Consider the following 26,979-nt stretch of genomic DNA (forward strand, 5'->3'; position numbering starts at 1 on the left):
AATTCTTTTTAAAAAGTAAAATTTAAGACAATCTTAGTCAGAGGGCAGTTTTTGACAGCGTGGATAAGACTGGAGTTTGTAAAGCATTTAGATTAGAAGGTCTCCTAAGAGATAAGATAGTACGAAAAATATGTCACGCCAGAGTTCAGAAGCTAAGCGGCGGAAAGTTAGCTTAAGAATCACTTTCCTAGGAAGGCTCAGAGGTCAATTGTTAAAAGAGCAGCCTCAAGAGGGACACACGGAATAGCAGCGAAAGGCTTTTGTGATTGGTTGGTGAGTCACTCGTCCTTGGCCAATAGGAAATAGCCCCCGCAAAAGGTTGCTTTCGTCACATTTGCGCAGCGTGCGTTGGAAAACCGGAGACGGGGAAGAAGGCGCAGAGAATTTGGAGAAGTGACGGATACGTCATCCAATAAAAATGAGAACCAATAGAAAGCTTGGAATGCATCAACATGCGATTGGTTTAGCTTCCTTGGAGGTGGACCTTGGGCGCCACGGTTGCTATGACGGCAGAATGCCCACCTTCCCGGCGCCGCCATCTTGTTGTTGATTCGAACTGTAAGGGAGCAGGTGAGGGAAGTCTTGAAGCCGGCCTGGGGGGACCCAGCAGCAGCGCCCCCCGGCCAGGCAGGGGGAAATTTTACGTTGGTGAGTTTCGGGCCCTTGTTCTTCGTAGGAAGCGATCCGGACCCCAAAAAGGAGGGCGCCTTTTTCCGAATTGGATGTGGGAAGGGATCGGGGGAGTGAATGAGTGCTGGTAGGGAAAAAGGTAAGGCCGGTTCCGGGGGGGAAGAGCGGGGTGGGTGAGAGATCCCGACGGATAGCAGCGCAAAGCCACCTGGCTGAGGGCTGCTGCCGAAGCCCGTGAGAGAGAATGGGTGTCGTCACGACGACGATTCTTCTGGAGCTGCTCAAGAGAAGCCTATGGCACAGGTGTCTGTTGAGCAGCTTCCCCCGTTTGGCGCCCTCTAGACGAGTTTACTGAGCTTCACCTGAGGTCCCATCATCCCCGAGGGTCGGGTGGTCGAATATAAGAATCCAAGTCGGGAGGGCGCCAGGTGGTGGTGGGTGAGCTGTGGTAGAAGCTAAAGAAGTTGTGGCTTTCCGCTCAGCCGATTTCTGAGCGCTCTTTACCTCCCCTTGATGAATGAAGCCTGGCTGTGAGATTCACCGGCTCGTTTTGGAAGGGGACTTGCAAGGAATGATAGGGGCAGATGTTGGTGACATCTGCAGGATGATAGTGTTTGTGGGTGGGGGGAGAGTTTGCTGAGGCTACAGAAACTTTTGCTCAGGGGGTACTTGGGATGCCATAAACTTTCTCCCATCCACCAGGAGGACTAGCAAGAACAGTATCAAGTTTTAAAGTTGTTTTAAAATTTGTTGGGAAATAGCAAAAAGGTTTTCCTCCATGAGTGAACGTTTTATAGTTGTGAAATAATAGAAAATGGAAAAAAAAATTGTAGTTGAATTAGGGTGACTCTTGTTTATATAACAGCTCTCTCTGGGGAACTAGTACTGAACTGTGATGAATTTGACTTTTTGGATTGCCTCTCAGTATTGCAAACTTCCCCACCTCCCCGTTTATTTGTTAATCATTTTAACATTATACATATGCTTATCCCCTACTGACTTGAAACAAGTTTCAAATATTTAGAAAGTGTAGATAATTCTTCATTAAAATAGTTTTGCATAATGTTAACTTTATTTGCTGCCCATCTCACATTTTAGAGGAACTTTGAGCAGCTTACAACAAGATAAAACACTTAAAACATTCAGTTGTAAATATAAAAACTGATTTAAAATTACAAAAAATAAAACTAAAAACAAGAGTTTGTAGAGGAGATGTGGGGATGCTTTGTCTATTACCAGTAGTGCATAAGCAACTCCACCCAACAGCTTCTCCTTCAGGACCCCATGTCAGCTGGCATGGCCAGGTTTTTCTTGATGGCTGAAAGAGAGGGGGTGGATCTTGTCTCTGTGGCAAGATGTTCCAAAGAGCAGGAGCTGTGGCAGAAAAGGATTTCCTCCTGTATCTCACCAGCTGAAATTGCTTGGTTAATGGGATTTGCAATAGGACCCCTTCTGCCAGCATGAGTGGGGCAGGCCAATTCCATTAGGAAAAGACAGTTCTGCAGATACCGTAGACCAGGGGTGTCAAACTGGCAACATGTGGGCTGGATGCATCACGAATAGGCCACGCCTACCCCAGCTCTGGGGAAATGATGCAATACATCATGTGATAGCAACGTGATATCGTGAGTTTCACACCTGTGTCATATACCCATGGCATAAAAGTCTGTAAAGGTAGTAAAAAGCACCTTGAATTGCTCCAGAAGCAGATTAGCAGCCAGTGCACTTGCATAACAGTGATGTTGGACCAGTTGAGGCTTCCAAATACTCTTTAAGAGGAGCCCCATGTAGAACATGTTGCAATAATCCAAGCACAAGATTACCTGGGCATGAATGACTGAGAGAACAGAATGATCCAGGAAAGGATACAATTGGCATACCACATGAAGTTATGCAAAGGGTTTCCTAGCCATGACTACCACCTGCTCTTAGAGCAGGAGTTGCAAGTCTAGGAAAAGTTAGTATCTTTGTTACGAAGAATTACCAATGAGATAATATTGATAATTATGATTATTAGATTATTTGCTGGAAATAAGTTCTCATTGCTTAGAATGCTGTTCCTATTAGCATATCGAGATAAACAGGAATTGCCCCTCCGTTTCTATTTAAAATTCACTTATTACTGCCCTCTAGAATATGTTAGGTTCATAATTTGTTCAAGAATCTAGGCTTAATGATATGAATGCCTTTCACTTACTTGTGATCTGATAAATGCTATGCTTCTCTTGAGATTGAAGAAATGTTTGAAATTTCAGGCAATACTGCTCTACATGCTGTTAGTATTTGTGATTTAATACAATAATCTTGAGAGTATTTTTTATATTTATGCATCTGTGGTACTATTTTCATGGTATATCTGAAGGAGTTTCTAATCTCTTTCCTCCTAAATAGTAGGTGCCATTAAGTCGAGTTCAGTTCCTGGTCATCTTGACCTGTCTTCCCTTTAATGCAGTCCATCTACCTTATCTGTTTTCCTTTTCTGTTTTCCTTGGCCTTGGCTAACTGCAATAATGGAACTGCAGTGAACTATCTTATCACAGTAGGGTTTTTTAAAAAACCATGCAGTTTCAGAAATATTTTTTTGTCATATCCCTTGCAGGAATATAAAAAGTTAGCTTATATTTTCTTCACTGTCTTTAGATTGCCAAATTTCCCTGTAACTGGTGTTTATGAGATAAAAATGCAATTAATAATATGACTTTTTTGACCTCAATTTTATTTTTAAAAGTATTCTCTTAAATTACATCTGCTTTTAGCAGCAATCATTGCTTACCAATGGAAATACTAGATAACCTTTTGCTTGAATGCAATTGGATAAGATTTGGTTGTTTGTACTGTTTGGGAAGGTCTCATTAATATATAAAATCTATATATTTTAAAAAAACAAAGTAAAAAGTCATTTTTCTCAAGATTGGGGGATTTTGTGTTTTATGAATGATGCATGGACCTGATTTAATTGACCTGATGTAGGATTGTTTAAAACAGAAACTATTGTGTGTAATAAATTGTAATATAAAGGAAATGTATTTATTATATATTTGTTATAGTCAAAAGGTAAAACACATTAAGATTGGCCTTTTTGATCCATCTCAGATTTTAAACTCTTGGAAGCTTCGTCTGAGCGGAGAACATTTCTTAGAAGCAGATCAGTTTGGCTGGCTTTGGAAAACAATGGATGGTTAAGACATTGATTAAGACCTTTCAGTGCTAGATAAATCATATCTTAATTGCCATTTGCTTGCATCACTGTCAATGTAAATTCTTAACATTTTGATAAATTCTTCAAGATGAAAAATCAGATGAGATTTCCTAAAAATCTTCCTAAAAATTGAAACTTGAGATGAAATAATTAAAATTTATTCACACTTTCATTTTCTGTGCTTGACTTTAAATTTTGGTTCCTATGCCTGCTTTCATTCCTATACCTTGTCTAATACATTTTCAGTTTTCCCCTGTTCACTGTATAGAATTTTGATTTAAATATGCCTGAAAGAGTCTGAAGCAGTGACAAACTGGCAGTGCTTACATAATTGATGTCAGTAGAAATCTAGTCACAAACTCTGTTCAGATGGAATAATATTCCTATATTTCCTGTGTTACATGTTATGGAAACTCAAGTTAGTGAAGAATGCAGTGGTTGATACAGAATTTTGACTAGTGGGTCTTATATTGCTTGTCAGATTAGTTTTAAAAGAAATGTACCAGTAAACTTCTTTATTTCTGACCTGGTCCTAAACGGTAGTAAATTCCTAAACTGTTGGGTTCCAATGCCTAAGAATACAAATTTGTACATTAATCTGCCTGTACTTTAGGATTATCTGCCCAAATGGGTGTTTTGGAGTGTTTTTCTTGTTAACCAAAGTGGATTAAAAAAAAGTTTTAATATAATTTGAATACCGCACTAAGTGGTTTGTGTGTGTGCATACTTTATAGGCTAAATGATGCCTTCTAATAGGAGATTTTTGGCATTGGCATGCCAGTTCTGAAATGATTTTTCGAAGAATATTTGCTAATGTAAATGTTAAAGTGCATTTTATGAACCAAGGTAGGTAAAATTAATCTGTTAGTCTGTGTTGAGATTGCACCTACAGTATTGCTTTTTATCTTCAATCACTGTCACTGAAAATTCTTTATATAAGAATTTTATTTATTTAAGAACATAATATTTGGCTATATTCAGCTTTCTTCTGGAGAGAGGTCTAGTTTTTCTGTCTGTGACCGCTAACAGAAATTCTGTTAGAAACAGAATTTATATAGTACCATGTTTGAGATGCAAGGATTTTCATCATTTCTGAGATTAAAGTTTTCACATAAAAAATGGTAGAGCTTGTTATTCTTCTGCTGCTTCACATTACTTCAGCAGTATATAATTCAGCATACCATCTAAATAAGATGTTTATAAAAGGCTTATAATACAACATTTTCCTCTGCAAAGACATAACAGAAAAAATAAGTTTCATTCCTATTAGGTATTATGTCAAAACACTAGGATGGCGCTTAGGCAAATGTTTGCTCTCATTTGTTTATGCAATGTCTCCAAAGGATTTCTTTGTAACCTTTCATTTATAGAGTAAGAATACCATGAGGACTTCTGCACATACTTGCAGCATTTGGATTAGATTGGAGGAAGTCTATAAAATATTTACTCTTGACTGATTCAGGAAGAGTTGATGTAGTGACGTATGGTATGAGGAGACTGGGCAGAAGGAGGAGCTGAGGAACAAGGAAGTCTCAGAAATTAGTTCAAAATTTAGAATTTGACTTCCATAAGCCTTACGTTGATAAGTGCTGGGATAGGTTTCCTGTGGTCTGTCTGATTTTCAGTGTTATTTTAGGTACAGCTTTTGTCTCCTAAGATATATTGTTATTAGTAGTAACAGCAGAAAGCAAGAATGACTTACTAAAATGCAACAGTTTTATATTCTATGGAACATCTAGTCTTTTCAGGACAAAGAGGATAGAAAACATTGGCACTGTTTCTCCAGCTTCTAAGCTGCAACGGGATCTTGCTTTCAATAACTGATAAGTTCTGGAATAGTATACAACCCAGCCAGTCTGCAGTTGCATTTTTTTCCTGTTCTGCTTTGCTTTGGTAAGCAAAGGAGTCCCAAGTTACACAGCTATGCTGTGCCATGAATGATATTAACTGTCTGAATGAAGACTGTTTCTGCACTGTGGTTTTGATTATCATATTATTACCATATCACTGACAGTAATTTTAATGAAGATGTCTTACTAACGGAAATAGCTTCCTGTAGCCATTTAACTGTGCATTCATCTCACAATGGTGGTGATATAAGTATAGGCCAAGTTCCGCACTTTATGCAATAAAAGAACACCATCATGATAACTGTGTTTATACCTCTGTATGCTTTCAATTCCTGAAAGAAAGAATGCTACCATGCTACATATGCTCTCTGTTTCCTCAGGATTATTGGAAATGATGCTATACTACCATTCCATTTGCCCAATATAGTTTATGTGAAAATTCTGGCACATTTCTTTTTTGGAAATTATGATCAATTGTCCCCTTGAATTGCTATTTGCAAGATTAAATTGTGTTTGCATATCATCTATTATATGCAAAAGAATTCCAATAGCTTGTGTTAAATGTATGCAGGTAATTTTCCTGTTTAACTATAATAAATTGTTTCCAATATTGATGTGCTGATTTGGTGACTTAGAATATGAGTTGTGCAGGAACGGAATAACTTTCAGACCATTTTCTTTGAGTAAGATAGCTACAGATAAACAAGGTAGTTTATCAGCATACTCTAAAGGGTTGCCCTTTCTTAGTCTAAACTCTCAGAAGGGAATTTTAGATAGACCCAGTTACAGTAGTGATATAAGTGCATTGTTGGGAGACTTGCAAGAAATCAATAATCAAATGTTATAAAATTATAACATGGAACCTTATGTGAGAAATGAATTCTGTACTAGGAAATGGTAAATTTGGTGAAATAAAGACATGATTTCACAGTGATTTGCTCAAAAAATGGTTGTTCTTAATAGGTTGTCATTAAAAAACTATGTTGTTAATTCAAATTCCTAATATTGAATTACATTTGTAACAAGGTTAACACAAACCTGTTTTCACATTGCAGAGAAATGCTTGTGTAAACCAGTATAAAATATTTGGAAGCCTGTTTTGTGTACATCTTCTTTATATTGCTTTGTATTGCATCCTTAATAATTTGTTTCTGCAATACCAGCATTTGTAAAATCCAGGTGACAAGTTGGAGTAATAGACATGCACATTATTTTAATCATTTGAATATAGAAGGTTGTTCATCACTATATTTTTGCCCTTCTTTATAGCTGTGTATAACTTATTCTCTAAAGATACAGCAGTGATTGCAGAAAGATTTTTAACAAAAAACATCAGCTTAACTGAGAAAATTGACTGAGAAAATTGAGGCTAATGAAAAAATGAACAGATGATATGTACAAATAGTCGTTTCTCTAGCAGGGGAAAATTGTGCTCTGACACAAATACAGCAATTTTTCTAGCTTCAAGCAAAATCAAATAAGAAATACTGGAATTAGGTTGGTCATATGATGCATTATCTGTTTGATGCTCCTTTCTATAGACATGTATTATTCTGATGCTCCATTTCAATTTAAGATTCAGCTTGCCACCACTTTGAAAAAATAACTGTTTCTATGTTTTCTGTGGTGGAACATACAGGAGATCCTTCTCTGCTACTTGCCAGAGTTATAGTACTATACTGCTATCACATGCTTCCATGTTCCATGTTTCTGTCCCCCCAACTACAATTGCACTGAGTTCAGGAAGATTGTTTTTAATATCATTAAGATAGTATTACAAATTCTTTATACTTCTAGTATACCTTTTGCTTAAATCTCAAAACAGCTTTTCTCAAGTAGGTTTAGTAAAAGATTAGGGCCACCTGAGTTTTATAGCATGGATCACATTGGGTAATCTGACAAATAATTTTGATGCAGAGTTGTTGAGCATGATATATGTATATTAAATTTCAAAAATAGTTGTGTTGAATATTTTATATCACCTTATTAATTTTAAATATATTATTTGTTTTCATTCATTAAGGGTAGAGTAACAGGGCAGAATATTTGAACTGTGGTCTTAATATTTGCACATGAGTACCAGTGGTTCCTCCAATTTGATCTTTGCAGTCATGTCATTTATAGCTCTTAGTTATCTTATGATTGATCAGTTCCCTCTAAACCTTTCCTAATTATTTAATTAAAGCATTTTGTGCTTTTGAATTTCTGTTTGATTTCTCACGTTCATAATGCTGTTCCTTCATTTTTTTTCACTGTTCTTTCCGTGAATAGTAACTGCTATATTGGTGTAGTTTATAAAGCCAACTAGACACATTTTGCTACTTCCATTGCCAAGACGATATGGTTTTAAGATTTAGGTGGCAGTGTTGACAGATCTGAGAACACCCACTTCCTGGAGACTTACAGGGTTAAGGTTCTTCCAGATAATATTTTTAAAAGGGCTGCTGGTTGGCAATCTGACACAATGGTGGTGGAAAAACAGCTGTATTTTGCCATTCTTATTGCTAGAATGTGGCATAAGTGGGCTCATTTACATATATTCATTTGAATTTATTCTATGTCTTTCTCCAGAGTGTTCTAGATGTCATTTCCTGGTATTCTTCAGAGAAACAAGGAATCCCTGAGGATCAGGGTTCTGAAAGGGGCCATTCATGTGCATTTTTATCCAAGATTTTTGTTACAGGAGATAGCAATAGCAGGAGCACTAAAGCTGCACCATAGCGCTTTACAGCACTCTGAGTAATTTACAGAATCAGCATATTGCCTCCAACAATCTGTGTCCTCATTTTACCGACCTTAGAAGGATGGAAGGTTGAATCAACCTTGAGTCGGTCAGGATTAAACTCCTGGCTTTGGGTAGAGTTAGCTTGCAATGGAGGTAATGACAACCTCTGTTACACTGATCACCGGAGCCGCAAGACAAACACACACCTTGAGCTCCCTCTGAAAAATTTTAGATCTCCCAGGTGCCCGAAATGGATTGATAAAATTCCTGGAGAACTAAAAAGCTCTAAAACATTCAGAGAGTGATCTGACCCTGGCAAGGAACAGGTATTAATGTCTTCTAATTTCATACCATATTGCAACTATTCTGAGACAAAAAGCAGATGTAATGTGTTACTATCTATGTGTTTTGGCTCTTGAGTATCAGCTCCACTAGGTAGACCAGGGAGAAAAGAAAAAAAAAACTGCACAGGAAGTTTAGAATTGTACTTTTATCGAGTTAGGTTAGAGAACGGAATCTTGCAAGTCTGACTGTGCTTTCCTCTCCTTTTACTCCTGTGAATTCCACAGTTTGCTTGAGCCACTTCTGAATATTATCTTGCTTCCTAAGAGTCAGGGTGGATTTGGTAAAAAGGCTTGATTTAAATCAGCTCGATTTAAATCATAATTTTTAAAGAGCAACTGTCATCTCTGACCCGCTGTTGACTCATGGACAGTCCCATTCACTTTAATGGGACGGCTGGAGATGCGGCAGTGACACAACAAGATGAGGGACGTGGCAGGCAGCAGGTGAGTGAATGCCTGCTAACAGCACTTCCATGATGGATCTGAAATGACAGGTGCTCTTTAATATTATATTTATAACTTACTTAGAAGGTTTTACTTTCATTTTTACTGCTTGCCCTTCCTCCTCACACTTAGAGCCTGGTGGTACAGATGCATTTCTCCTCAAATAATCATACAGTTTGTAGTGTACAAAGATTTGCAAAACAACGGGATAAAGGAATATTTCTGAACTGTGTTTTATGATTTATCTCATAGTTACTGTGAAATTGTGTGAATGCATCAATGCAGTGCGTCTTAACTCAGCTTGCAGAGCTTGGATTCGTTGAATGAGTTTACCAAAAATTTACCAAATATTGCGGAATATACAGCCTCGTGCTACATAATTAAGCTCCATTTCATGCTGAATAAACTAAATTATTAATGTATCTTAAATAGAAAACTAAGTTTAGATATATTTTACTCCAAAAGCATTTTATTAAAATAAATTTGATAAAAAAAATTTAAAAATCCAATTTAAATTAAAAAAAAATGATTACAATTTTTAAAAATCTGAATTTTTTTTTATTTTTATCCACCCTGCTAAGAGTTAAAAAATGTTTCAACCCTTGTTACCCAGATAAACATTCTTGCATATTTCTGTCAAGGTTTATATGGCTGTGAAGGCCAACAATTCCCAAGCCCCTTCCAATCCCTCAAAGAGAAGGCAGGTCATATTGTCTCAAAACACCCAGAGTCGCTAAATGGTGAGATGGGCAGCATATGAATTTAATAGATAAAACAAATAAAACTATCAGTCCGAGAAGCTTGATCACCAACCTAACGATAATGTCAAAAAATGCATGCAGGAAAGCCACTGTGCGGGAGGGAGATCAGAGAAATGCCATGATAACCATATTTGTGAATCAAAGGGTTTGGGGAAGGGGGGGAATTTCTGCAACTTGAATATATTTGAGAACTCCTGGGGAGAACATGAATTACAAATACAGAGCTTATCTTTAACTTTAGAAACTTGTAAAGGAAGATCATTCGTATCCTGTTATAATTTCTGTAGCAATATCCATTGCTGGCTTGCTGGGCCTGTCACAACTTCACCAGAGTTTAGATAACAATGGTTGAGGTTTCCAGAAAAGCAAGAACCAGAACTTTGTATCTCCTTTGACATCCAAAGCACAGTAGTGGTGGAGCAGAAGAGGAAAATGAAACTTGTTTATCAAAGCAAGGTTCTTGTTAATGATCAAAAGTATTAAAGCTTAAATTTGTTACTTAAATGGATAATGAAGCCCAATGAAATGGTATATAAAAAGAAAAATAAACGGAAGAATTCAGTGCTATAAAGAAATCTTTGGTCTGTGCTAATTCTGTAGGAAATTATATTTGACCAAATTCCCTCTTTTATGGCATTCAAAATGATTTTATTTTATTTTTTTTGCACGCTGCAGGAACTTGAAAGGCAAATCTTTCAAAACATGTATGAATGGTGACAACTGGCTCTCTTAAGTAAGGGTCCTCAGCATGCAAATGTAGATATGATTTGTTTGGAACTCATATCAGTGTGCAATTAATGTTCAGACTATAGTTAAAGAAAAGAAATGTCTATTGATGCTGTTTTGTTGATTTTGTAAATCTGGAGTCATTTAGACTGCGTCTGTTTTATGTTTAGTTAGACTGATGATTAAGCTTTTCCCCTTTAGGATTACGGGTTTGTGTGTGTGTGTGTGTTTGTGTGTGTGTGTGTGTGTGTGCTGTTTCATCAGAATGTTCAGGCAATGTTGTATAATTCTCCTTGAGCTATTCCTTCTTGTTTGAAGCTGAAACATTTGGATTATTTTAGCATGGCAAGGTCAATTAAATAAGAACTAGAGCTCCGTTCTCCCACTCCAAGTTCTCTTGAATTTTTATTCCTATCTCCACTGTTGCACTTTTAACCCACTTTGGTTAATGCTTCAGTATGAAATATCTCCATGTAGGCAATCATTACATGTGGATGTCACTTACATGAAATTGTGGAGAGTATGAGTAATTGCAGATGGTTACCTAATGGTTTTTAGATGGCAATGTCATTCAAAAATCAGCTAGCTTTTTAGTTACAAATAGGCTGTGTAAGGCTCTGTATATGATAAGCTATACACAACTCCAAATCAGTGAAGCCAATCCGATTTAGGGATCATTACAGTTTGATTCCCTCCTTAATATAATGAGTGCAGAATTTCATTTTTAATAGGAATTGAGATTGGTGAAAGCTAGAGTGCTAGTGAGACTTTTTGTTAAAAAGAAATGCATCTTTTTCTGATGTTAGAGATCTATTACTATAAATTGGGAAGCTACATGTTGGTAGGATCATGTCTTCAGTGCCCATAAACTATAATGGTAAAAGAATTGCCTAGTTTATATTGGATAAGTCATTGTAAATAAGAGCTTAACTGTATAATTGGATGTGCTGTACAATTTAGAACAAATCTTGCCTATTCAGATTCCTTGACATGGGATCAATTCATCAGATGCAATAAGGACAATTGTTACAGCAAAATATAGGATTTATTACATTGCTTTTGACCGAAATCTGTGGCATCTCTTCTCTGTTTTGCAGGCTGTTGGTGCTTAATCACTTATTGGTCTAACTGAGGGGTGATCTTTTTCTCTTTGGGAAACTGCTCCTTCCACCACATGCAGCTCTCCCCATGCCCCAGGTGTGTGACTTGCGCCCTACGCAATGTGTGTTTGTCAAACCATGGAGGTGGGGAAGCATGGCAAGAACGCAACCCACACAGGAAGCCGAGGGGTCCTGTTGGAGCCTTTCATCCATCAGGTGGGCGGCCACAGCAGCATGATGCGCTACGATGACCACACTGTGTGCAAACCTCTCATAACCAGGGAACAACGCTTTTATGAATCTTTGCCTCCAGAAATGAAGGAATTCACACCTGAGTATAAAGGTAAGCATCCAAAAACCATGAAAAAATACCTGAAGATAAAAACAACAGAATTTGTATTTGATTCATTTAAAAGAATTACCAGTTTTACAAGGCATATATTTATTTCATTGAATTTTTTTTCTTTGGTATAAAAAATAAGCATAAAAATTAGTATAAATAAGCTATTTGCTGATAGTTATTCTAGCATACTATAGCAAAAACATGCATAATTAATTGAAAAAGTTTGCTTTGCTTGTTTCTGCTCTGCTACAAGATAATTATTCAATTTTTTGTTGAAAATTAACTTAATGAAAATCCTTATAATGGGTAGAGCATACCAACTTATTCAAAATGAAACATATAAGTTCTGATGAAGATGAATAATAGCTATATCAAACAATATATCTGCATTTGTGATGATTAATTGGATCTTTTTAACTAGTGTTATAAATAACTCAATTGTATCATTCTAGTTAAAATCATAATTTTAACAGGCCTGAGTACAGTAAAACATCTGTCCTGCTTTAAAATTGTTAAAAGTGGGCTGGGTAGACATAAAGTCTTCCTTAAATTTTCAGATCACACATTACTGTATCACAGATAATTGCTACATTTCGTTTCTTGAACCAACTGGGGACCAGAAAAGCTGCTAATCCTATTTATTTAAGTCTTTCAAGAAAAATCAGGACTAATAAATTTAAAGCAGAACAAAAAATGGAGCTCTATCTCTGGGTATCACTTACGGGTGTAGATGAGACTTTACAACTACAAGTCTGAAAGCCTAAAATAGAATGAATGAAAAAACACAGAGACATAAAGGTGCTTTTTCAAGAAGTATCTGGACTTTCTGGTTTTTCTTTGAAGATGTTTTGCTTCCCATCCTCTAAGAGCCGAAGAAGCTTCTTGGATGGGAAGGGAAATGTCTTTAAAGGAAAAACCAGAAAGTCCAGTTGCCTCTTGAAAAAAGCACCTTTGGGACAACTATGACCTGGATGACTGAGACTCTCCATAGACACAGAGACATAGATACATCTTCAGACCTTTCTATAGTGCTTCAGATTTTTTAAAATATTCAACATATTAGAGCAAATGAGAAAAATAAATGTATCAGAATTCCACATAGCTTTTCCTATTAAAACTGTTGGGAAAATATTTAAGGGAAAGGCTTTAATATTACATTTGGTGTGCAAGTTGTGAGTGTGACTTATAGAAGGCATTATCTGGGCACAAACTCTGTAATTAATAACAGAAGCTGAATCTATGCTAGATATACTGAAATATTTATTGTACCTTTCATAGAATGGACTCCAAAGTACATTTAGTTGCTCTTACAGTGTATCATTAAATTGATTAATGTATTAATCATTATGTAAATTGCTGCCCTATATTTTCCTGTACTCCCGAAAAAGGCACTTACGCCACTTTGGAATTTGAAAACTGGTCCTTTAAATATATACTCTCAGCCTCATTTTGTTTACCTCTGTAACAAACATTTAGTTATACAAATTTATTGTTGCATTAGGTGGATCAGTGGTGGCCAATATTTATTGTAGGCAATGTTTATCTGGATAGAAAAGCTGGATATAAGTTGGATGAGGATGTTACCCCGTAAATCGATCCCTTCACAAAAAATCAAATTTGATAATAGTTTCTGCCATTTGGCAGAAAAGATTTCATTGTTGTGGAATATACACACAGTCCTTGATTTAAAACTGGTCACTGAGTGTCCATTCAAAGCTACAACCTACCAGAAAAGGGGGAGTTACAAGCTTCAGGTGCTTGGCAATATGGCTGCATTTGTGAATGTACTACAGTCAGATGATGGTTTTGCTAAAACCCAGCACTTCTAGATTTGGGTAAAACCATGCAATAGGGAACAGTGGGTTCACTTAACAAATGCTGCATTCATTTTATGACTGTTATTTTCACTTAGCAACTGCTGAACAACCCCCGCCCCCTAAAATTGGATCAGTCAGGTTCCATTATGGTCATCACTCAGGAACTGCTATGTGATTGTCAGGTACAGAAAACCAGGTCCACATGTGAAGATTCAATTTAACTGATTTACAGTATTCCTAAAAGTTTACGCACAGCAATCTTCTCAGCTAATGGTCAGCACATGGTTACAGTTAGGTAAGGATAAATTGCAATCAAGGGGGAGGGCTTAGTTTGCTTATGGCTAGGTAATGATTCTAGGCCAGTGATGGCTAACCTTTTTGGCACCGAGTGCCGAAACTGGAGCGTGCATGTGCGCATGCATGCGCACAGGAGCGCCAGAACCCGTAAGAGAGCAGCTGGCCGGTGCGCATGTGCATGTCGGCCAACTGGTCGTCTGGGTTCCATTGCACACATGCGTGCCGGCCAGCTGCTCTCTTCCTGGTTCTGTTGTGAGCATGCGTGCCGGCCAGCTGGTCTTTGCATGAAGACTAACTGGCAATAGCGTGCGTGCCCGCAGAGAGGGCTCTGCTTGCCACTTCTGGCACGTGTGTCATAGGTTCGCCATCACAGTTCTAGGCTGATCCTTCTTTTTACTCCTCCCCCTGGCTCTGCCAGTCCTTCTCTTACATCTGTAGACTTCTACCTATTTCATATCTCTTGCCTGTCAAATCAAAAGAAATTTTTAAAGTGTGGAATTTCCCTTCCTCTCTGTTTTGTATATAAATTCCTTTTTCCATTGGTCCGTTTTTCCAACAGTTGATATTTCTTCAAGCTAAATTGCCCCATTTATGCTACAGCAAATGCTTTCTGCAAGGATAGACAGAATTTTAGGGTTTGGTTGACTAATTTGATTTGATCCAATTTGACAAATTGGAGTCCGTATCAAAAGATACATGTTTAATAATAAATAATTCTGCAATTTAATTGACAGACCTCAATGGAAATAACATTTCCAAATCAATTGCCTGTTATCCCAGACTTTCATATCAATAGAATAATCTAGGGTAGGGATCCCCCAAACGCTTCATTCACCAGTCCCTTCAAGACGTTCCAGATTGTTCATTGACGCCCCCCACCCAACATTTATTTTTGGTAAATAGTTCACTATTTTAACTAATACCAGTAGTATTATGAAAATAATAATCTTTAACTCCATCGAACAACCACACCTGCCTATCCCAAGCTCTTGGGAAGGTTTGGATAGGTGGATAAAAATGCTAAATCCAGTGTAAATATATGGCTGACTGTGAACAATTGTTATCAGAACAATATACCAACCATAATAGAAGACAGCTCCAGGCTGCTTTCTTTGGTAGCTGACCATCCAACCCTGGGTAACACTGTCTTGTCTCTAACCACCTCACCTTTAGGACTAAGGACTGATGTGGAACTCTGTAAGGACGAATTCTGCAGTCTCTCCAACTTTGGGGAACTCTGGTCTGGGGGAACAAGTCAGACATTTTACTGTGATCATTAAACTACAGTCATACCTCAGTACTCGACTGCTTCAAAACTCGTTGAATTCGGTACTTGACATGTTTTGAAGCAAAAATCTTTTCTCAGTACTCGTCTTTCGCCCGGTACTTGACGTGTAATGTGAACTTGCTGGCACTGGCTGCTTGTGACTTGCTATTTCTTCCAGCCAAAATAAAGGGTCATATGGTAAGTCACGTGGTTTGCTCAGTATTCATTGTTTTTAGTACTCATCGCTCCTCCCAGAACAAATTAGCAATGAGTACCAAGGTATCATTGTGTGGGGATTAGAAACAGTTAGTGATCTATTGCAACTCATTCAGAGATCTACCGTTATTTTTTTCAACCCATAACAGCTTTACATAACCCACTGAAAAGAGGAAATAATTAAATATTTATAGAGAATTTTAAATATATATATATATATAAATACATTATGGTACTAGATATTCAAATTGGAGAAATTCCTTCTTGTCCCTCTCTTTCTTCTTTCTACAAATGGATTTATGAGCCTTATTTTCATTCTCAAATCTGCTCCTTGGGAAAATCATTAGTAGTTTTATGATTTCTAATCTACCAATTTAAAAATCTGATGTGAGGCATGCTTCATATGGCTGATTTCTGGCAGGTGTAGTGTCTGTCTGTTTTGAGGGAGACAGTGATGGCTACATTAACCTGGTAGCATATCCGTATGTGGAGAGCGAATCCTTGGAGCAAGATGATACACCAGAGAGGGACCAGCCACGTCGTAAACACTCCCGCAGGAGCCTCAACAAATCAGGCAGTGGTAGTGAGCATAAGGAGGAGAAAGCAGGGCTCACTTCTGAGACCTCGGAAAGGTACTGGATTGTGTTTTGGGGGGAGGTTGTTTGCGGTTGGTTTCTTTTGCTTTCCTTCTAATGAGTAATTCAGAAATTCCTTTTCTTAAGCATCCTGTTGGATTTCTTTTAAAAATCAAAGATCCATGATAAGAGATTGGCACTGGCTTTCCTGCAGGTACCTCCAAATACCTTAATACCCATGTTTCCCTGAAAATAAGATCTGGTGTTATACTTTTTTGCCGCCAAAAAAGGCACCAGGTCTTATTTTCAGGGATCTCTAATTACTGACTCACTGTGCCACCGTGGCACCGGCCGCCTCACCCAGCAGGAGCATGCTGCCAGCCCATTTCTATGGCTACTTGCCGCTGCTCGTGTGTGTCACCCCTGGCCTCTGTTTCACAGTCAGAGGTCTTCCAGGAAGGCCTCTGCAGCTGTCGTGTCCCACTCCTCCGCTGACGGCCGGGTCAGGGAAATCCGAATCAGGCTTGCCTCTGCAGCTCTGCCCAAAGTCCTAGCAAAGTCCTCAGAGCAGGCAGGAGACCAGAAAGTGACTTCAGCAAGATAAGTTTGACTTTGCCTGACTCAGAGACTGCCAGAAAGCAGATCCTTTATATAGGCCATGGGGTGTGGCTCCATGACTCAGCACTCATTAAGGCCTGCCCCTCCCTTCCTTCTGTTGCCTCCGCCTATCCAGTCTTCTGATGCGAGGGTCACTCCAATCAGCAGCTGTTGGAAATAAACTTTCCTCAGGCTCACATGCTGTGGAGGAGGGGGAGGGGTCTAGCTGCTCCGTTTGCCTGGGCATGGAGCCAGGGCTGGGGCCAGGGGGTGCTCCCTCCTCTGCAGCCTGCTTGGGCATGGAGCCAGGACTGGGGCCAGGAGGCATACATTCCTCCGTGTTTGGGAGCAGATAAGAAGGCCCCGGCTGCTGTGAGAGCGGGCAAGACACAACAGCAGCTGAGAAACGGACTCCGGATTGACGCGCAAGGCACCCTCTAGCTTTTCCTGTGTATTGTACGGATGATCCACTAATGGGTTAATCCACTGTCCAGTCATCAGAGACTGAGTGAATATATTTATTTGAACTGCTTAGCCACACCTCCTGCTCGTTAAGCTCCAGACTTTTCACTCAGTCAGAAGAAAGAGACCTAATTTTGGTTGCTCTGACAAATCCTTAGTCAGAGTATTTATTTTAAATTTTTGGGTTTTTCTTTTGAACTGCGCTAACTTGGTTTGGATTTAAGGATTTCATTCTGGTATCAGGCAAGTGATTTGTGGGCTGCTGGTGAGGGGGGGCAGTACTGTACCCCAGGCTGTTTCCTCTCCACCCAGGGAAACAGACCTTTCTAGAAGGGCCTCTGATGGTGAAACGGAGGCTGAGGGCGATGCACACGTCAATCTGGACCTTGTTTCTTGGCTGCAGAGGCCTTTCCGGAAGGCCTCTGACAGTGAAACAGAAGCTAGGGGTAATGCATGCAAGTGGCGGCAAGCAGCTGCAAAAGAAGTGGGCCTGCAAGGCGAGGCAGGTGTCGGGGTGTGCTAGGCCTGGTAAGTAGGGCAGCTCCACCCCCCCATCCCAACCCTAGCTTAACTTTTACCTGTGCGCCTCACCTTACCCTATATACCCTGGAATGGGCGGGGTCTTAAATAGGGCTTATTTTGGAGGATAGGTCTTATAAAAATCAAGCTAGGACTTACTTTTGGGGTAGGTTGTATTTTCGGGGAAACACGGTACTTACACAAAAAGAATATAATGTTTGGCCAATATGTTGATGGTATGACAGAGAATTATGTAGAAAAAAAAAGAATTAAACTTAGCAACCCAAATGTTATTCTGTGCTGTAACAATTCTTATAAATGATTGCAGAGCTTTTTAATGTCATGTCATATTATGTTGTTCCAACAGCATCCAGGACACAAAGAGCCTCAAGAGTTTCCATTCAGATGTTCCATTTCAGATGCTAGATGGAAATAGTAGTGTTAGTTCTGAGAAGATCAGCTTTAATCCCTGGAGTTTGCGTTGCCACAAGCAACAACTGAGTCGCATGCGCTCGGAGTCTAAGGAACGAAAGCTCTACAGTATCCTCCAAACGGCAAAATCTGCCATATTTGTAGTGTTTTACAACATGATCACTTTTATACAATATCGGTGTAGATTCTAAAAGCAGGGTGTCTGCTTTTGTTCTTCATGCCATGGGTATTGACTATAATGGTGCAAATATGTTCCCTGTGACATTGTTTTCTTTTCTTTTTCAGTACTCAGTCATGAATACTCAAATGTTAGTTCTGACAGGGAAAATTGACATTCTTCCTATCTCTTGGTGGCAAGTTGTACCTACAGTACCCTGTTCCTCCTTTGAATTCTTTGGTCTGTCTGAACATATGCTCAGTGATAAGATGTTCTCTAGAAAGCAAGAGAGAAGCCCTAGCGTTTCAATAGAAACCAACAGAGAGATAAATTATCCTTGACCAGCACCTCAGAATTTCTTTTGCTGGAGAATGTAGTACATCATTTCAAATTTCCCTGTGTGCTTGACTTGAAAATGGGGACCAGACAACATGGGGATGATGCCTCCGAGGAGAAGGCTGCTCGGCAGATGAAGAAGTGTGCACAGAGCACCTCAGCTACACTTGGAGTCCGAGTTTGTGGAATGCAGGTACTGTATTAACCACAAGCAAAAATGTGGCTGCTGGCCTCTTCCTATGTATGGAGCATGGGATATTTTGCCAACTTCTGCAGAAACCTGGAATCTCTTCCTTCCCCACTTTTGAAAGCTGGTCCAGCCAGAACAGATTTGGGAAACAGGGCATGCATGGGAAGGAGAGGATTAAAAAAAAAACCCTGATTGTATTAACAGAATACATACCACATTATTTCTCCCTAAACCAATCACATATTTTTAGACTTGTTTGAAAGCATATGAGCAAATATTGCAAAACAAACAAACAAACTTCAAGCTCTTTTCATCCAAGTTCAGCTTTTCAACTCTCTGTGAGGTAAAGGGAAGACCTAAAGAAGGAACGCTTGAAACCACTGAATAATGTTCAGTTCCCAGTGGAGGAAAAGAATGACAAATCCTAGGCAAACTAGGATCCGTGGTAGCACAGTGGTTAAAATCCAATATTGCAGGCTAATTCTGCCAACTGCCAGGAGTTCAATCCTGACCAGCTGAAGTTTGACTCAGCCTTCCATTCTTCCGAGGTTGGTAAAATGAAGACCCAGATTGTTGGAGGGCCATATGTTGACTAAGTAAATTGCTTGGGGAGTGCTGTAAAGTACTATAAAGTAATATATAAGTCTTAGTGGTATTGCTATTGCTATGTGCATTGTCATGGAATATATCCATAAGGCATGATATGATTTATTTCCAAGTGGGGTAGAACAAGGTTCCTCAACCCCCAGTCCACAGACTGATACCAGTCTGCAGGTTGCTGGCAATCGGGCTGCGCAAGAAGCAGACACGCGTAGGAAGTTTCATTTGCACATGTGTGAGACTAGCTTAAGAGTATGAATGCATCCCTTCCCCCCATTGCTGCCATGCACTGCCACCGTCACAGCCAATCCTTGCAGACAAAGGATTGGGGATTGCTGGGATAGAGGAATTGCAGAATAATGCAGTGTTTGTGAACTTCCTTTGCTAAATGAGCTCAGTCCTCCTGAATTCTGAGCAGCAGAAGCACTCCAACTGATAGAGTTCATTTCCCATAAAAGTAATTGGGTTTTCTGGAATAACAGGCCTGGCCTGAGATAATAAGACAGTCCTTACTATACTGGGCTAGTAGAGTTGGACATGAGAAGATTGCATTCCGTTTTGCATCTCGGAATGAAAAGATGTAACATGGATCTAACCTCCTTTTCTTAGCCTGTTCATTCAAAGCACAGGGAATGTAGGTTGGTCAGAGCACTATCTCATATTGATCTCTGGTTTAGAGGATTTGAGACATTTTTTTAAGCCAGGTATTTTTTTAGGCCTTACATGCTGGTGCCCTCTGCTGGATGGTGACAAGGTGGGATAATATCTTTGTTGTAAAACTTTTTATTATTTTACAGCCGTACTCTGAATTTCCAAGCGGATGTGACTGGCTGGACTTTAAAATAAATTGTTCCTTCTGTAACTTTTGTTTGATTAATAGCCTTTGTGGGATGTTTTACTTAGGAACGAGAACACTCAGGGCAATTAGTTTGAAAAGCATTTATCTACCCTGTCAGCAGTTTTCTCCTTAGGCTTTAAAAAAAAATTCTAGCAGGGTTTTTACTAATTTCAAGAAAGAGATTGAAGAGGTTTTGTTCCTCTGTGGAAACACTAAAGCTTCGACCCTTATCCAGTAACTGCTAGCATTATGTAGAGGAGACAAAGCAATCTGCCTGGAAATACTGTTGAGGTATATTGTGTTTGATTTAGTGCTCTGGGCTTTTTGGGCTACTTAGTCTAATGGAGAAGAACGCCCTTAGTAATAATTTAAATTGGCAGAATAGGGCACTTCTTTTTTTTCTTATTGGTATAAACTATATTTTGAAGGATTGATCCAATGCTTGTTTCCTCTTGCCAGTCCTTATGAATGCTGCCATCTCAAAATACAAACATTTCCGTGACAGGGGCTAGAATATAATAATGGACTAACCGTCCTAAAATGTGACTATTTCTAAACTAATGCATGCTTTCTCCTTGTGTTGTAGGTCTATCAGTTGAATACAGGGCACTACTTGTGCAGGAACAAATACTATGGCAGAGGTCTTTCCATTGAGGGTTTTCGCAGTGCCCTTTGCCAGTACCTGCACAATGGCATTGAGCTACGAAAGGACCTTTTTGATCCCATCCTCAGCAAATTGCAGAGTCTAAAGGCTGTATTGGAGAGGCAGGCCTCTTATCGGTTCTATTCCAGCTCCTTGCTCATTATTTATGATGGGAAGGATACCCGATGTGAGACATACCTGGAACGCAAAGCAGAGATGCGCCTAAAACAAATGGACCTCTCCCTTGCTGACAAATTACAAGATGTTGGCAGCACAGAATCCGTCTCCTTCCAGCCCAAGGTGGATGTACGTATGATTGACTTCGCACACAGCACATTCAAAGGCTTTCGGGATGACCCCACTGTACATGATGGCCCTGATATGGGATATGTGTTTGGACTAGAGAGCCTTATCAACATAATAGAACAGATGAGGGATGAGAATCAGTAGCCTTGGGCTGGACTCTTCAATTTTCTCTCCCAAGGATAGGAAGAGACAGGAGGACCACTATTGGTACAGAGAAAGTGGACTCTTCTGCTTTGAAAATACAATTTGTTTCAATGTATTTGACAAAGGACTTGATATCCTGGATGATCCTGGCAAAATGGTTTTCGGTTTTCACTATCCAGCCTGAACTCCTTGTGGGAGAAATCAATTCATGGCCCCAACTTTGGGCATTTTGTCTGGGGCTTACTGTTTGTTGTGTATAGCCCTTGTCTTTCGGAAATGTGGAAACTGCCTCCCCTCCCCCTCCCCAGAAAAAGATGAGTGGGTGTAAATGTCGGGATTTCAATATTCCACTTCCTTTCAACTTTCCAGAGAGGCACAATGGTTTGAACTTCTCTTTTTTTGTTCAAAATGGGCATTCACATTCAAGCTTTGGGGACTGATCAATGCACATGATTTACACAGGCCCTACTCTGTTGTTTTTGCCCCTGAGCAGATATGAAATACTCTTCTAGAGGGAACATAAAATATTTCATTTATCTTCTCCAACCTGGTCATTACCAGATCATCCTAACTGGGGAAATAAATGACCAAAGGGAAACTAGTGCAATGCTTTAATGATTTTGCTTTGCATCATTTTGATGAAGCTTCCATACCTCCCCAATTTTCTGCAGTTGACTGAAATGATTAATTCCAGGAGTACCTAATCAGATGTCCACAACAGTGGTCTTGATGTCTGTCTTCACAGGACACCAAGGTTGCTAAAAATACTTAAGATATTTTCTGGGATGAATGATGTTTTATCAGGTATGAATTCTTTCCTCTGATAGACCCAGTAGCCTCTTCCCCAGCCTCAATCATCATACCTAAAACCTGTGATGCTAATGGTCCTTCCTTTTCCCTTTCTTTCCCTTCCCTTTCAACAGCCTTCCCTGCCAAAATGATACTTTCCACACAGCTTCCATCCACAGTAGTGAAGCACTCAAGAGGCAGTTGATGAGAAGTTGACCTTTTTGTTTTGGAAAGTTGTTCCCACTGTGGATGGAAGAACCTGTTTGGCTTTGAATGATGGCCTTCTGGTAAAGAGTACTACCACCTGTGCTTGTCTTCACCTCAGGGAGCTGGTGTTTGCTGGCCTTATTCCTACAGTTAGTAAATAGTTGAATGCAACTAAACCACATTTTGGGGTTCTGTCACATGGGGTGACATGCCAATAATTAGTAAAGTTAAACTTGACAGCATTCTGAATGGAAAGTCACAATAGAAAATTTGCAGCTCTTGCAAGCAAAAACAGCACCAAGAAGTGTTTTATGGACCATAGAGAATGGTTGCTGTGGTTAAGGCTAGGCCTAGAAGAGATAAATGCACTATTAGACCTCTTGGAAAATGCACTTTGTGGGAAGGGATTTGCTACCATGGGGAACGGATGTCATGTCATTAATATTGAGGACAGTTATCTTACGACGCTATTGTGGATGTTCTTAAGAAGAACTAGTATTGGACTAAAACTTGTGTAGAATCTGTGCCTCCCTTTGGATGTTTATGGCCTTTATAGATATACCTGCAAGCATTTTTGGGATTTTTTTTCATCAAAGAACTTCTGGGTTGAACTTTTTATAGTGCCAGTATGGACCTGCAGAAGCAAATCTTGCTGAGGCCATTTGAAAGACAGGTGAGAGAGTCATCTTGCTGCATTGACCAATTCAGTACTAACCTTAGGTCTTGCTTTTTTCACAAGGCAAATATATTTATGCTAGGAAGAAAGTAATGAAATTCTTCCAGCGTTACTCTGGATTCCTGGATCTTTTTTAAAAAAGTATTCTGTGAGTTAACTTCTTGACGTTTTGAGATTGTGGCATCATATCTGTGTTCTATTTTAGCTAAACAGTACCTTTAAAATATCTTTAAAAGTTTGAACAGTAGAAGGGAATTTTTATCCCTTCAGCTATTATCAACAAAAATCGATCTAGAGAGCCACTCTGCAGAGTTTACTTCCTGTCTAATGATTGCCTCGTTTTAAAACAAATATGTAAAAAATACTTTTGAACCATTCAGATTTTTACACTGCAAGTTCTAGAGCTTGTAAATAGCTTTTTTCCCTTTTCTGTTCCAGGTTTTCATAAGACTAATAATTCTTTTTGCTTAATACAGTAGTAAAAAATAGTAAGAATATGTTTTTGTCAGTATTTTAGCATTGTGGTTTGCTTTCAAACAGTGTAACTGCAAAGCACAGTTTTGTTCTACAGCAATAAGCTTTCCAGATTCAAATCTTTAATTTCAAGATAAGCAAAAGGACAGTTATTGTTTTTGGTGAGTACCTTGTATATGTGAAGATTTTTTTTTTTTACTGTTAAAGCAACCAATCTCAGAAATTACAGATGGGGTTAGTTTATCAGCTTGGGTGCGCTTATTAAACACATGCCCTTAATTTGCAAAGCTTATGTATGAGTGTGTACATATGCTTCTGGGCAGTTTATCAGCACTAAAATAGCTGAGAGAGCACTGGCAAAACTGTAAGGAAACATTTGTAGGAATAATTAGGAAAAGATCCAGATTGTCAGTACAGGTGAATTCAAATAGACTTCATCATACAAATTAGATTTAAGACATTTGACAAACCCATGTTCTGCAGCCTGGCATTTGCTTTGAATTGAAATAATGTCTGTTGAGTAATAGGCCTTCTAAAAGGCACCAAAAGATAGACAAACAAATCCAAAGGTAGAAAATTAAATATTTGCCTTCATCAACTTTCCTCCATATGCCTTGAGGAATGTAGTAGTTAGTTCAAACGTGCATATTTCAAATGAAAGGAATATACTGGGTCTCTTGCAAACCCTTCTGGGGCTATACTGTTATATGGTTTTGGATCTCTTACATGTAACTGCCAAGTAGATGTTCTGTTGGTTCTGTTTTACATAACAGCTGTGGAACTTCGTTCAAGAAAGAATATGTCCCATGCTGAGTAGACCAAAGATGCTTGAATGGACATCCATGGTCCCTTCCTTAAAACAAATGGGATTCAATCTACATAAAAACAAAGTCCTATGTTTTTTCTACAACATGAGTGCATCTTTTGTTTTGTTCTGTAGTGTTAATAGGCTAATATAATCAGCAAAGCAAAATGCAACATGCAAAGTTGCAGTCTAGCTTTTTTTTTTTTAAACCAGAGGCCATTGTCCCTATTGATGGTAATCTGCCACTTCTCTGTAGGTTCTACCTCATGACGGAAGATAGAATAACACAAAATAGTAATCAGGATTCTTATGCTATTTAGGGGTGTTGTCACTGAACTGGAAAGCTCTATTGCAGGTATTGTGTAGATATCTCTCATAATTTGCAGAAATAAAAACAAAACTCAGTGTGACATTTAGTTGGCTTTAAAGTTGATGTAAAGCAACTTGTCTTTTTCTTCCTGCGGTTAAGCCTGGGATATTGATATTTCCCTTGTATTTTCTAACTCTTCAGAAAACAGGAGTCTACTCAATCCAATATTAAAATGCACAGAAGGTCCGGACCATGTGAGAGTTTGAACCTGCTTGGTAAAGGGGATGCTGATCAGGAGAGCTGTATTCAATAAAGCCATTTTGCATGCATTATATACATTCAAGTCCTCTTTTGAGGACTCTTGTAAATAAATTTTTCAGTCTGTTCCTTCTGGAACAGCAGAGCCTGTTTATTGCCCTTTACGGTTTGCTGATACTTATGTCCAATAGTGATGGCTTTTATAGCAGGATTTTGCACGTACTGTGTAGTTGCCTTCATATAGATGATGAATCAGCTTTTCAGCCTTCCGGAATACATAGCCAGCTCTCTTTCTAGCAATACATAGGCACTGTTAGCATACATAGGTACAGTTCTCTTATCTTACTAATAAAGGCCAAATGAGAGTTCACCATTCGATTTATTTTATACAGATGGCAGTTATTGCCATGGAAGTATCTCTTTCTTTCCTCAGCTAAGGTTACTTAACTCACTGTGCTTTTTATCCATTTTTGATCTTGTTCAGTTAAGTTAGATTCTGCTCTTTCAGTTAGAACAGGTGCTCTTTACTGACACCTTTTGTAGCCTGGAACTGCTGCATGATCTTTTTGAAAGATTTGTTCAGCTATTTCCATTTGAGTAACAAGAGAGTTGATTTTGGAGAATCTTCAGTCTGTGATTCCAAAGAAGATCTCTGGGTCAAGAACATGTTGCATTAGAATTTGACACTCTTAACCATATCTGTTTTTGCACCTTAAGAGAGTTGAAACAAGAAAAGGTTTCCAAGTTTCCTGCTAAAAGCTGGTAGAATCTGAATGCTAGTTTCGATTTCTGTAGCTTTATCCTTTCTGCAGCTACGTTTCCCTGGGCATCCTATCCTTCAACAGAGGACCAAATCATAAACTGAATCCAAGTCCAGTTGCCTACCTGTTGCTCATGGATTGAATTTGTTGGTGTGCTTTAAGAGGCCAAAAAGAAGCTCCCACTGGGGGATGGCACTTTAGCTAGCTAGCTAAGATCTAGTTCGGGAGCTACACCAGCAGCTTGCTATAAGACCGTGAAGCGCACCTGACAACGCATCACATTCTGCAGCTTTGGGGATAATAATACCGAGGTACAATCTGTGGGCGTGAGTTGCCAGTGCAAAGGACCCTGCTTTATTGCTTGCTGGAAAAGGGCCTCAGCGGACAATTTATCTTTTAAGCTTAAAAAGAGAGGCAAGCTTTGTTGCTTTCAGGCTTTTTTCATTTTAACTTTTTGATTGAGGGGAGGGGGAGAAAGGCTCTAGGCTTATGTATTTTCCTTGTTTTCAGTAAGTCTGGAAAGAGTCATTCATCAGGTTCCGGCTTTGGTTGTATTTGTACTATTACTGCATGCTTATCTCAGGAGCAAACTTGTTTTTTATACTTCGAAAAGTGTAGGTGCAGAATGGTCTCTATGAGAACTGCTTTGAAAGGGAGAAAATGTTACCTACTGTGAGAGCAAGGAGCAGAACTGCACCCTAGGGAGCGGCTCCCACCAAGCACTCTTTCGACTTGCTTGGGAGGGAGGCTGCATCATATTACAGATTTCTAGTATATTTTCCATAGTCTATTTCAGTGCTTTTGGGCATGAGAAATAACAGTATCTTACTCCATTCACTGCACCTTTAGCTCTCCTGTTGTGTATAAAGTTCTACGTGTATATAAATAAAATGTGGACATTTATTGAGTGGCTTTTGTCTTTGTATGTCTATTTCCATGTTATCAGGCATAATAAATATAACCGTGTCAGGGATACACACTACCATGAACGTATTGCTCAGCAGAAAGTGGATTGAAAAAGGTTTGGAATTGCTGCCTGGGAGCTGAGCTGCCTGAACACCCTAAGAAATCTTGAGGCAGCTCTTACTGTGGTTCCGAATGTACTTTTCTTTCGTACTTTCTGACAGAGTGACTTCTACACCCCAGCAATAGCTCTTGGTAACAAAAATTGCTGAAAGGGG

At 39.1% G+C, this 26,979-nt stretch overlaps 2 protein-coding genes across 5 annotated transcripts in view; one reads left to right on the forward strand and one right to left on the reverse strand.

Moving 5' to 3' along the window:
• Window positions 1-26,979, reverse strand: part of AMIGO3 (adhesion molecule with Ig like domain 3) — a 245,955-nt gene that overhangs the window by 199,996 nt on the left and 18,980 nt on the right. The window lies entirely within an intron of this gene.
• On the forward strand, window positions 503-26,706 carry IP6K1 (inositol hexakisphosphate kinase 1). Of its 3 annotated transcripts, XR_009153827.1 has the most exons (7): window positions 503-648; window positions 11,777-12,122; window positions 16,141-16,351; window positions 18,240-18,412; window positions 18,815-18,990; window positions 21,012-23,187; window positions 24,981-26,706. XR_009153827.1 is itself a non-coding variant. In XM_058172727.1 (6 exons), the coding sequence occupies exons 2-6, from the start codon at window positions 11,900-11,902 to the stop codon at window positions 21,516-21,518; spliced, it is 1,290 nt and encodes a 429-aa protein (XP_058028710.1). In that variant the 5' UTR covers window positions 503-648; window positions 11,777-11,899; the 3' UTR covers window positions 21,519-26,706. The 3 variants fall into 3 exon arrangements, 2 of the variants coding, with proteins under 2 accessions (XP_058028710.1, XP_058028711.1); XM_058172727.1 differs by having other exon boundaries at window positions 21,012-26,706; XM_058172728.1 differs by lacking the exons at window positions 503-648; window positions 16,141-16,351 and having other exon boundaries at window positions 11,983-12,122; window positions 21,012-26,706.

Source organism: Ahaetulla prasina, chromosome 2 (genome assembly GCF_028640845.1).
Source record: "Ahaetulla prasina isolate Xishuangbanna chromosome 2, ASM2864084v1, whole genome shotgun sequence".
In the NCBI taxonomy this organism is placed as follows: domain Eukaryota; kingdom Metazoa; phylum Chordata; class Lepidosauria; order Squamata; family Colubridae; genus Ahaetulla; species Ahaetulla prasina.

What these genes read in the sequence shown, in the direction of transcription:
- IP6K1 (XM_058172727.1), top strand. Translation starts at nt 11,900, where the DNA reads ATGTGTGTTTGTCAAACCATGGAGGTGGGGAAGCATGGCAAGAACGCA. An exon ending in ACTTCTGAGACCTCGGAAAG is followed by an intron (nt 16,352 to 18,239) that starts GTACTGGATTGT and finishes TTGTTCCAACAG; the next exon opens with CATCCAGGACACAAAGAGCC. An exon ending in TAAGGAACGAAAGCTCTACA is followed by an intron (nt 18,413 to 18,814) that starts GTATCCTCCAAA and finishes CCAGCACCTCAG; the next exon opens with AATTTCTTTTGCTGGAGAAT.